This window comes from Syngnathus leptorhynchus, chromosome 1 (genome assembly GCF_054491065.1).
Source record: "Syngnathus leptorhynchus isolate UIUO chromosome 1, UIUO_Slep, whole genome shotgun sequence".
Lineage (NCBI taxonomy): Eukaryota > Metazoa > Chordata > Actinopteri > Syngnathiformes > Syngnathidae > Syngnathus > Syngnathus leptorhynchus.
Window position 1 is genome coordinate 1546859 of NC_141195.1, and position 12464 is coordinate 1559322.

At 45.2% G+C, this 12464-nt stretch overlaps 1 protein-coding gene across 8 annotated transcripts in view; it reads right to left on the minus strand.

Annotated features, from left to right (window-relative positions):
* itpr3 (inositol 1,4,5-trisphosphate receptor, type 3) overlaps positions 1 to 12464 on the minus strand; it is a 321535-nt gene that overhangs the window by 104659 nt on the left and 204412 nt on the right. For all 8 annotated transcript variants that reach the window (XM_085910327.1, XM_085910318.1, XM_085910310.1 and 5 more), the window contains 3 exons: positions 3954 to 4074; positions 3818 to 3872; positions 3485 to 3650 (listed from right to left, as the gene is read on the minus strand). In XM_085910327.1, the coding sequence (XP_085766453.1) occupies positions 3485 to 3650; positions 3818 to 3872; positions 3954 to 4074 (342 nt within the window). The remainder of the gene's footprint in view (positions 1 to 3484; positions 3651 to 3817; positions 3873 to 3953; positions 4075 to 12464) is intronic.

Consider the following 12464-nt stretch of genomic DNA (forward strand, 5'->3'; position numbering starts at 1 on the left):
GGTACTTGGGTATGTGCACACATAGTAATGCTTTACAAGTAATGCTGATGCACCTGTCCGTTTGACCTGGATGGAAAAAAAGCATCCTCTTGGTCTGACCTATTTTTTTCCCTTTTTTAATCCTTTTCATTTCAAACATATTTGAAATAACAGAAAATGTTATTCAAAGTACAATGAAATAAAACAAAAAACAACCCTACCAACCTACCCACCTACCTGCCTATCCACGAACAGATTCAGTAACAGGCTGCTGACACCGTCTTGCTCCACAAAGAGGCAGAGGGGTTTATTCCTTCCCTATGCCGTGAGACTTTTTAACTCGTTGCGGGGGTCAGGAGTGGGCGCACAGTCATGACGCTGTTCATTGTTTATTTATTTGATCCAATCATTATAAATTAACCTATTTGCTCTATTTAATTATTTATTAACATGTTATCGATGTTAGTATTGTCTGTTTATTTATCTGTGTATTTCTGTATGTAACTGCTGGCCACTGAATTCACCCCCCCTGATCAATAATCTCTCTCTCCCTTTCCTTCCCTCCCACCCTCCCTCTCTATCTCTCTCTCTCTCTCTCTCTCTCTCTCTCTCTCTCTCTCTCTCTCTCTCCCCCGCCCCTGCTCTCGATACTTTATTTTTTTTTGATTGTCTATATTATGTGTACTATGTGTCCACTCTGCATCCATTGCAGCCTGGTCATCCAACTCAGTGGCCTAGTGGTAAAGTGTCCGCCCTGAGACTGGATGGTTGTGGGTTCCCGGCCGAGTCATACCAAAGACTATAAAAATGGGTCCATTGCCTCCCTGCTTGGCACTCAGCATTAAGGGTTGGAATTGGGGCGTTACACCACCACCAAAAATGATTCCCTAGCGCAGCACCGCTGCTGCTCACTGCTCCCCTGTCCCCCAGGGGATGGATCAAAATCACACGGGGATGTGTTAAATGCACAGGACAAATTTCACCGCACCCAGATGTGTATGTGATAATCATTGGGACTTTAAGAGGGATCCTCCCATCTGTGGTCTCTTCTCAAGGTTTCTCATTTTCCCTAGTAGAAGTTTTCAGTTTTTCCTTGCCCTCCTGAGAGTTTAAGATCAGGGGATGTTTGAGAATATTTGTCAATTTTCGCACATATCCTGAATGTTGTTAGTCACCTAAATGTTGAACAGAGGCTGAGATGTACCGAAGTCAAATTCTTTGTTTGGCATGCTCAAACATGGCCAGTAAAAATTCTTGAATCTTGAATTGTTTATTTATTGTTATTGTCACTGATGTAATCCAAATCCCGTTATCCTGGTCAAAATTCAGTTTTCTTATGATTCTCTTTTTTTCCCCTCATGTTTCGTATTAGCATCACAGGTAAATCTATAGTAATGTAGATGTGTGTCAGACATTGAAACTCTGGTTGAAGTCGGGACAGGGCTAGATAAAGATATTGCTTCTACCCACTTCCAAGTCATATTAAATGCGAAATGGAACTGTAAAAAATCTGTTGTTTACTTGCCGAAATAAACAATTCAAATCTAATCAAATCAGTAGGTGTCAAACATAGAGCCTAAGCAATAAAGCACTCAAATACAAGGTTTTGTGTGCTTTGGAACTTGTGGATTGACCAATAGTTACACATATAAATCTGGTTTCTGGTTCATGTATCAACAATTATAAGCATACCATTTAGCCAGCAATATCTTAGAAATGCACATTTGTTCAGATTTGTTTCATGGGTAACGTTTGAGTATTATTAATTTCCTCATTCCTTTTCACTTTGTTGTTAAAAAAGATATTTGTGACAACGGTTTCGTAGCAGACTTTCGTGATGCCCACATTACTCGACTTTCTACTACAGCAATGCATTTAACACTTTGGGACACGCCCACTAGCCCAAGCTGTCGGAAACAAAGATGAAAAAGCTGGTGGAGCATTTACTTTGAAGTTACAGATACAAGTTGTGTGTCGTTGCTAGACCAATCAGGGGCGTCTTTGGCTGGTTCGACGTATTAACGTCAAAAAGAGGGTAGGAAAGACAATCCCCAGCTTGTTGGAAAGATTGCCAGCACCAAACTTTGAAGGTTTAGAGTGTAGCCGTTTAAATCACCTCATTTACGGATAAGCGGTGCAATCTCATACGTGGAGTTAAGTGGAAATGTAAGTCAAATGAACTTTTATCAATTTCCATTCATTATTTAACGACGTGTGCACAATTTAGCTTGCATAGAGCCTCTTAGAACACGTCGTCTTTACGTATGTTGGTGACTGGTGAAAGGAAATACAGACGTGACCTACTTCAGCTGCAGAGAGGCTACTCATTTCTCTACAATCAGCCACAAAGAGGCTAATCCTTGTGATATGTTGTAATTATAAATAGAGATGCCCAAGTAAATTTTTGTGCCATTTGCTAGCTGTTTTTGTAGATTTTAATCGATAGTCTTTACAATGATTTCCAATGGGGAAATTGTGATAGCATCCTTCTGTGATGTAGTCAGGCTCATGTGTCAAATCAAGCAGACTACGCTCAAAAAGTGGGCATCAGTAAGTGTTCCGCCCTCTGTTCCAAAATACTGTTAAATCTTTTGTTTTTGTTAAAAGTATTTTTCAGGAGGGAAGTGTAGCACTGACATAATTTTTAATACAGTTCTATCACATAAGTGCCAATGTTGGGGTCGCTTTACCCTTCATTTCAACCCAATACTTCACTTTATAAACATAGACCACATATGGTACTTATGCACGTGTCCTTTTCCCCTGAATGGAAAAGTAGCACCCTTTTTGTTGTAGCTCATTTTTTCCCCTCCATTCATCCATTCCTTCCATCTACTGTACCGTTTGTCCCCACGGGGCTCACAGGCATGCTGGAGCTTATCCCAGCAGCCATCGGGCAGTAGGCGGGAGGTACTGGTTGCCAGCAAACCGCAGGACACACATAGATGAACAACCATTCGCACTCACACCCATGGGGAATTTAGAATGCTCAATTGGCCTACCAAGCATATTTTTGGGGGGAAGAAACCAGAGGACCCGGATAAAACCCACGCAAGCACGGGGAGAACATAACTCCACACAGGGAAGGCCGGACGTGGAATCAAACCCGCACCCTCTGGACTGTGAGGCGGACGTGATAACCAGTTTTCACCGTGCCACCCTCTATTTGTCAATAAAAAAAATACACATGTACTCAAATACAAATTGCACTGTGATCAATTCCCTCCAAAGTATTATAAACTCATTATGCCCCCACAGTTCTGCTCTCGCCTCCTCCATCATTTCGGGGCTTCATTGTGGGGCTTTTTGAGTTGATGGTGGCAACTCAAAACTAAAACTAACCACAGCACCTTACCTTATTCCTGTTTTTCAGACATGCGCAAGAGTCAATAAAACAGGAATGGTGAGGGGTTTTAACTATATAGCGCTATTGAAAACATGTCATTACAACCGGTGCAGCATTTCCTCAATACACGCAAAATATATGGTGGGAGGGGAGGGTGACCTGCTTGAAGGTATGCAGCACTTCCTGCCTCTGGCTGAAGTGTCTAAAAAGCAGGTGCAGAGCTCCAGAGACCAGTGGCGGGTACTTGTGCATAGTGAGGTGGATCAGGACGCGCAGGAACATGCGGCCGCCTTCGTCGTCCACCTCAAGAATGCTGTTCCCCTTTCTGCACACGCACACACATGCACACACATGCACACACACACACACACACACACACACACACACACACACACACACACACACACACACACACACACACACACACACACACACACACACAACGGTTGGACACAAGTTATAAATTTACACTTTTAGTCCTCTATGACGTACCCAACTCCAAACATGGCCTCAGCCTGCTCTCCAATGTGCTGTAGGTTGATGGCAGCTGCAGGAACAGACATTTGTTAGCTTGGAGCCACACTATCAGACTCACTGCCCACTGCTTCCCTCGTGAGCAGTAATGCACCTGTGTGCTCTAAACTGGTAGTAGCATCAGCATCAGCCAGCGGGTAGACGTCCACAAATTGCTTCTTGAAGATGGACAGTAAGAAGGACAGGCGGTAGTCCAGACGCACATTCAGGATGAACTGACAAGGACAAGACAGTTAACCACCACAAAGAGATGCTGTGCTCCAGATGGATACAATTATTACATTTCAGAATTTAATCAACAAGTAATGTCATGGAACCACCTGAACCATAATTTTATGCTGAAAAAAACATTAATACTCGTAATACTAGAATGTAGTTACATTAATCTAATGAGATCTGAGTTATTTTGGTGAGTATTTTTCTAACTAGTAAAACGGCTGGTTCACTAAAACCCTGCCTTCGCTGTTGGTAGACTCGAGGTGTGTTCAATGACTGAAGTAGGATATTTCAAAACGACATAGAAAAAAAACTAATTTAAAGCAGCACTGTGGAATTCAGCAATTTAAATTTATTATTGCGATGCCATGTTGACAAAAGCGGTATTATTTTTCCTGAAGTGCACACATTTCTCATAGTGCCAGAGGCCCAGTGTTGGGAAATTCTGAGCTTTTGCTTTCTGCAGTTGGACTGAATTACATGTCTGTTTCCTGTGGCTGTGTAAAGGATGAATAGCGATGAGGTGTCTAAACCATATTATAAAATGATGTTGAAAAGAATTGCATTCATACATATGTATGGCCATTACACAGAAGCCTACACATCACGCTAAAATAACCAATTCACGGTCAACCTACTGTACCTAAAATAGACAATTCGCTGGAGGCTCTGATGACTGAGCAAACAGACACGTTCACGGCAAAATAATGTAGCAGGGGAATTGCCGTTCACGGCAAAATAACTAATGCCTTTAGTAAGAGCCACGACAAATTTGTGTATGTCATAGCAATTAAGTTTAACAGGATTCTGCCGTTTACGGATTATCCAGGGATTTTACATCACTAATAGCACCTCTTCTTAGAGCTCATGTTAGTGAGTGAAAGCCGAGACAATGTGTTGGAATAATCTCGCGGAAGCCTTGGCCTGCCAGACCTGGAGGCCTCATCTTTTACGGGTTTACGACTCTCCTTTGAACTAACTTCTTCCTATTCAGTTCAAGGGATGTCTTTTGATCCCTGTCAGCCTTATGTATCCTTCCTGTCCTTATTTTACTTTTGTGTTTGTTTTTGTAAAAGGTCTTCACTAACAATGAGCACAGCTTCTTTGCATAGGCGAGATGTTCTTTGTTTAGTTCAAAGGGACTTCATTCCCTTTAGTTAACTGTAGCTTTGATTCATAGATTATTGTTGATAGGGACTGTTTTTCTTTGTTAAATGTTATATATAATTTGAAGTAGTCGCACATAGTTATCCCATATTTCCTCAATGTTTGTTTAAGGAACTGTATATCAGTTACCTCACATGTACTTAATATGTGTTGAAATGTTTAGGTAGGACTAGTGACTCATTATTATTATGTATTGTGTTAGTTTATTAAGAAGATAAACTTAGCAAAGGTTTAGTTGCATTGTTCCACAGGAAAGCGGCATTCAATGTGCTTCAAGTTATCTGATCACAGTCGAGGAGGAGTCGGCCAACCATGGAGAAGACAGCTGGTTGAGGGAAGAGAACAGACTCTGCAAGTCCGGTGCAGGGGTCATGGGCCGACAATGAAGTGCTAAATCACACCACACTACATTCCTTAGCTAATCAGCGTTGCTACAGCCACTATCTCCCCTCCCTTTAGTGTAGCAACGCCTCTGTAACCAGGGCAACCAAAACATTAAAAAGAGGAGTACGCGGAGTTGGGACTCAGAATTGATGGAGATTGTAACTGAGCTTCCTTTCTCTATTGTTCTCCTCGCGAGTAAACTTATCCTGGTTGTCTTCTCCTCTTTGTTCTAGCGGTTGATTTCATGTCTGATCATAAATAGACCTGACGCAATGCTTGTCCTTGAATGTGCTTTTATTCGGCTTAAATACACACTCATAGCGTGGGGCATGCCTCTGAGCACATACCGTAATTTCTGGACTGTACCCGCACCTGATCATCAGCCGCATGAGCAAACTTTAGGGGAAAACTTTGTTTTTCTTATAAATAAGCCGCACCGTACTAAAAGCCGCATGTGCACGCAAGTTATTTACAAAGAAAGAGGGTGCACAGAGAGCCTTTTTAGGGTCTTAATAACATACCATAACATTTCTTTCCAAACACTGGCTGTGACAAGGCAGAAATACCGCATCAACACGGAAGTAACACAGCACTAATAAGGCTGTATAAAAATTCCTTCCGGTAAAAGTCACTGAGACGTGGCATTAACACAGCAGCAACACGTTAGCACAGCACTAACAGGGCTGGTTACAAAAACATACCAGTAAAAGTCACTGAAAGCCATCTTCATCTTCCTCCTGAGCACTGAAACCATCAAAGTCTTCCTGCTCAGTGTCAGATTGGTATAGCGCCACACATTTTCTCAGTCTTTCTTTCGTTGTCGCTTTTATGCATTTTTCTAGCATTTTCCATGATGAGGATCGTTCATGCGGATCTTATTCATGCACAAAGCGCTAAGTTACATTAAACTAGCAAGCTACACATATAGCTCCAGAGTAGATGTGACCGGGAAATAAAGAAAGAAAAGGGTGATGCAACTAGATGTCATCAACAATAGCCCAGTGGCCCCTAGTGACCGGAAGAAACCTCCACAGTGCATGAGCAGCTGTACTTCCTATGTTAAGAGCCAAATCGACTGCATTTAACTTAAAAGCAGCATCATATGCATTTATTTTGTCCCCCATAATGAGGGTTTGTGTATAAAAGCTTCCTTTCTTCAGTAATGTACATCTTGATCTCATTCTGTCTCTTCTTTGTGTCAATTATACGGCACTATTTGCCTGCCGAATGGACATGCGATCAACACACCATTGTTCTCCCCAGTCACCATGTCACATATACCTCTGCGCAGCAAAGCCGTGCCACACACAGCCGTCCGCAGTCTTTTTACAAGTGTATAAGCGCTTTCTGACCACGTCACCGTTCTGCTTACCCCCGCGTACAGACAGAGAGTGAGAACTTCCAGGCCAGTTCGCAAGTGAGTTAGAGTGTGGCCTCAGGGGGCCTCTGATGCTCTTTGAGACTGCTTTGGCACTACGGACTGGGAAATGTTTAAGCGGGCGGGCACATGCAACAATCGGACGGACATTGAGGTGTATGCTGACTCTGTGACCTCGTACATCGCAAAGTGCATTGATGATGTGACCCTCACCAAGTACGCCGTCGCTCGGGCTAACTGGAAGCCATGGCTGACAGGGGCTGTCCTCGGGCTGCTGAGGGGCAAAGACAAAGCCTACAGGGCTGGGGATAAAGCGGGCGTGAGATCAGCCAGGGCGAAGCTGTCCCGGGGCATCAAGGATGCGAAAAAGGCATTCTCTTCCAAGATCACTGCCCACTTCAAGGACAGCAGGGATGCTCGGGGCCTGTGGCGAGGCATACAGACCATCACAGATTACAAGCCCGCGCCGCAGAGCTCAACGAACTGAACCGCTTCTTTGCTAGCTTCGACGCTCAGAACGACGCCCGCTGAAGACCCCTTCCCCTCCGGGCGAGCAGCCCCTGTGCCTCTCTGCTGTTAGCGTGAGGAGGGCGCTTGCTGCTATCAACACCCATAAGGCGGCGGGCCCGGACAACATCCCAGGACGGGCGCTGAGGGACTGCGCTGAGGAGCTGATGGATGTCTTCACGGACATCTTTAACATTTCCCTGCAGCAGGCCATCGTCCCGTCATGCTTCAAGGCTGCCATTATCATACCTGTGCCGAAAAATCCTGCTCCTTTCTGCTTCAATGACTACCGCCCTGTGGCACTGACCCCCATCGTCATGAAGTGCTTTGAGCGGCTTGTCTTGGCGCACGTCAGATCTGTTCTTCCCCCCACCGTTGACCCCTTCCAGTTTGCCTTCCGACCCAATCGGTCCTCTGAGGATGCTGTCTGCTCTGCCCTCCACTCTGCCCTCACCCACCTGGAGAAGGCAGGCAATGTGAGATTGCTGTTTGTGGACTTCAGTTCTGCATTCAACACCATTGTTCCACAGCGTCTCATTTGCAAGCTCGACAAGCTGGGCCTCAGTACCTCCCTTTGCAACTGGCTACTGGACTTCCTCTGTCAGAGGCCTCAAGTAGTCCGTGTCTCCGGCAGCATCACGCTGAGCACGGGGGCCCCTCAAGGCTGCGTGCTCAGTCCGCTGCTCTTCACCCTGCTGACGCATGACTGCACTGCGACCTACAGCAACAACCGCGTGCTGAAATATGCCGACGACACGACTGTGGTGGGTCTGATCACTGGTGGCGACGAGACTCACTACAGATCGGAGGTCGACCTTTTGGCCGCATGGTGCAGGGACAACAACCTTCTGCTGAACGTCAACAAGACCAAGGAGATTATCATTGACTTCCGGAAGGGTCACACCCACCACCTGCCACTGACCGTCGACGGTGCTGTGGTGGAGAGAGTGAGGAGCACCAGATTCCTGGGGGTGCACATCAGTGAGGACCTCTCCTGGACCACCAACGCTGCATCGCTGGTGAAGAAAGCTCAGTGCCGCCTATACTTTCTGCGGAAACTCAGGTGAGCAAGTGCTCCTCCTGCCATCATGACCACATTCTACCGTGGCACCATTGAGAGCGTCCTCTCCAGTTGTATCGCTGTGTGGGGTGGTGGCTGCTCTGAGTACAACATGAAGGCCCTGCTCCGCATAGTGAACACTGCAAGTAAAATCATTGGGGCTCCACTCCCCTCCCTGAAGGAAGTTTACGCCTCCCGTCTCACCCGCAAAGCGGCCGCGATTGTGTGTGATGTGAGTCACGCCGCTCACTCTTTGTTTACTCTTCTGCCCTCTAGGAAGAGGTACAGATGCCTGCGCTCCCGCACCACCAGACTCAGAAACAGCTTCGTACTCCAAGCTGCCCGGATCTTGAATTCCCTCCCCCCTCCACCCTCTGCTGCACGATGTCCTGTTCTTTTGCGCTATGATCTGGCTGTCTGCTATTATTAGCACGCTTGCTCCATTTTGCTGCTCTTATTTGTCTATTTATTTATTTATTGTTTATTTATTTGGGTTATTTGCTTATTACTTATTCGTTGCTCTTATCTGTTTGTTTTTACTCTTTGTGCTATTTGATTGTGAGTGTTGTGTACTGTGTAATTTCGATCTCTTTGTGTGCCTTAACGTGAAGAAATTGACAATAAAGCGGACTTTGACTTTGATCTTATCATTGGCAATTCCATGAATCGTGAATGCAACGAATCGTTGGCAGTGTATCGAGATGTGTATCGTATTATCTGTACCGCTTGTCCCTACTGGGGTCGTGGGTGTGCTGGAGCCTATCCCAGCTGTGATCGGGATGTAGGCAGGGGACACCCTGAACTGGTTGCCAGCCAATCACAGGCCACACAGAGATGAACAACCATTCACATTCGCACATAGGCAATTTGGCTAAACCGGCTTACCATGCATGCTTTTGCTTTTGGGATGTGGGAAGAAACCGGAGGACCTGCAACTTCTGAACTCTGAGGTGGATGTGCTAACCAGTGCTCCACTGTGCCGTCCCCAACAAGTTGTAATTTAATCTAAAATTAGCTCTAAACAGAGATGAACCAAATTTAAATTGAGTTAATCTGGGTTCGAAATTAAGCAGAGCTCTGTTGCTGTCACATGCCTGCGTCAGCTGACTTCCAGCCATAACACCAATCAAGCCAATCACCAGCACCTGCCACTGCTCGTTAGTTCAGCTCTACTGTGAATCAAGCCAGTGGCTGTCAGTTCGTCTCCTTACCCTGCCCGTGACGCCACTGCTCACTTTGCTCTGCTCAAGTCAAGTCAAGTCAAGTCAAGTTTATTTGTATAGCCCTAAATCACAAGCAGTCTCAAAGGGCTTCACATAGACAATCAATTGACAATTATTCTCAAAGCATCCCCTGATCTTGGGCTCCCAAAAGGGCAAGGAAAAACTCAAAAACCCCTACCAGGGGAAAAATGAGAAACCTTGAGAAGGGACCACAGATGCTCGAACGCTTCCTGTTGCCGACTTTGCCTGTGGACTGACCTGACTGGCCTGTCCTGACCACTGGCCTGTCCTTGACCACGCTCTGATCGTCGCTTACCCCCGACCACGAATACACGCTGATGCCCGGCGCGCTTGCTCAGCTGCTTTCTCCGGCAGGTTGGTTCCTGCCGTCAGCCAGTGTGTCGCTCCGGGACCAGCACTCCGCTGCAACTCTGTCCTGGTCATCCACCGGTTCCTGGTCAGCTGCCCAGCCACACCAGCCAAGCTGGCAGTCCAGCCTCCCACTTCCTTTTACAATAAAGATTCATGCTGCATTTCGTCTCCCCGTCTCTGTTCGTGACAGTTGCACAATTGAAGAATAATCTGTTTAGCAAAACTCTGAATTTAAACTTAGTATTTTATAAAGGTTGAGCGCCATCTACGGGTTCATTTGAATATTGTTTTTCTTTAATGCATTGGATACATAGATGTCTAATGCAGTTGCTCACAAAATAGCAAGCTTGGAATTGATTGTAATGGGACGTAATCGCCAGCAGATGTCAACAGTGTCTTGGATAAGCATATAAAGTGTACTCTCTATCTTGGAACAAGCCCTCGTTGCAGAAAGTAAGTGGTATATAAATGTTAAGAGAAATGCTCCCCATGTCTGAATTTACAGGCTGTGTCCTCCGAAGACTGTTTTTTCAACTGTTTTTAAGATACATGATGTCATTTCTGGAGCGACCCGACGTGGCACACGAATGATGCCTTGAAACTGGTTTTTGTTTCCATGATTCACATTATTACTGGGGAGAAAAACCTTATCAAGTTGTTCAGCAGAGCGATATTGCTCTCACCGCTGTGGTGCAGGCTTGTAGTCTATGATGGCCCAAATGCATCGCCATCCCTGCTGTGCTTGGAGTGGGTTGATAACTTGCACGTATACTCTCGTTTTGCTTCCTTGATGCCACGGGACAGGTCAGCTCTCGCTGTTTACAAGCCGTGTTCATACCCTGCTCTGAAGGTGTCATTTCTGGTCCTCAGCAGCTGGCGGACCACATGTTAGCCATGGTTTGCACTTTGCTCGGGTGATGACGGTTTTAGTGTCGGTCATATCATCAATGCATTTTGTAATGGAGGTCACAGTGTCCGTTAAATCCTCAATGTCTGTATGGTCAATGTAGGTAGCAGCCTGTTTAAACTTCTCCCAGTCTGTTGATTCAGCACAGTCTCTGAGAGCAGTAATCTCCCTCTTAACAGCTCTGATAGTTTTCACATTTGGCCTATATGCTGGGTTAGGGGTTAGGGTCAGAGAGTCCAATGTGCGGTAGCTTTGAAAGCTCCTTTGTGAATTGTGTAAACCAAGTCCAATTATCAAATGTTCAAAATACTTTCAGACCTCATCGTCTGTCATCACATCTCAGAATGCTGAATTGTCTCTTATCACATCTCAGAGTGTTTTATTGGATCTAAGCTTCTAGGTAATACTGACCTAAAACATGCAGGCTACTAATGTCTAAAGCTCAGAATACAGTGGAGCCTTGGTTTTCGAACGTCCCGGTTCTCGTTACTCTGAGGATTGCATCAACTCTAATCATGCCTCCAAAGGAAGCAAGTGGGAGCAGTAAAGCCATCCTAAAACACAAAGACGCTTCTAAAGCAATGCGACAGTGAGCGCCCGGCGCGCTGCGGGCGGTTGCGCGATCGGACCAAATTAAGCTCCCTGCGCACTGAGGTCCACTTAAATTTTGGAAAGTACATTCGGGCTTTAAAAATATTTTCGAAATTTTAGCGACCGCTCTGTCACAATAATGCGACCAGCGCGATGGAGTTCCGCGGTCGACGGCGTGCTATGGTTGCGCGTTCGGCGGTGCACTGCAGTTGCGCGATCGAACAAAAACGCACAAATGAAAAAATGCTTAAAAAGGCATCTTTTTACATCTTGTAACAGATTAATTTTTTTTCCATTATTTGTAATGGGAAAATATGATACGGAATTCGAACGATTCACTTCTCGAACAGCCTTCTGGAACGGACTGTGTTCGAAAACCGAGGCTCCACTGTATATGCAAAATTATTAGTACATTCTTATACAGGTAAAACACAAAAGTGTTTTCCACACTTGAGTGGTCTCGTTTAAACTTGACCTTTTCTAGGTGAGTCTGAATATAGTAGCTAATTTGTAAATATTGAAATGAATATTTGGACTATATTGTGAAGTGGGTCTGCAACTGTAAGGATGGACAATTGTCCTCTATCTTAAAGCTTTTTCCGAAATCAGCTATTCCACACTGATTCCACACTGAGTCTTTAGTTCCAAACAGTAACATTTCAAGCGATCCATCTTATTCCACAATTCCCTACTATCCCCTGAAGAATCCACAATTTCTTACTATCCTCTGAAAAAAATGTACCAAAAAGTCCCGCCGAGCGACAAAAACAAATATGCTCACACCTAATTGAATAAAGTAC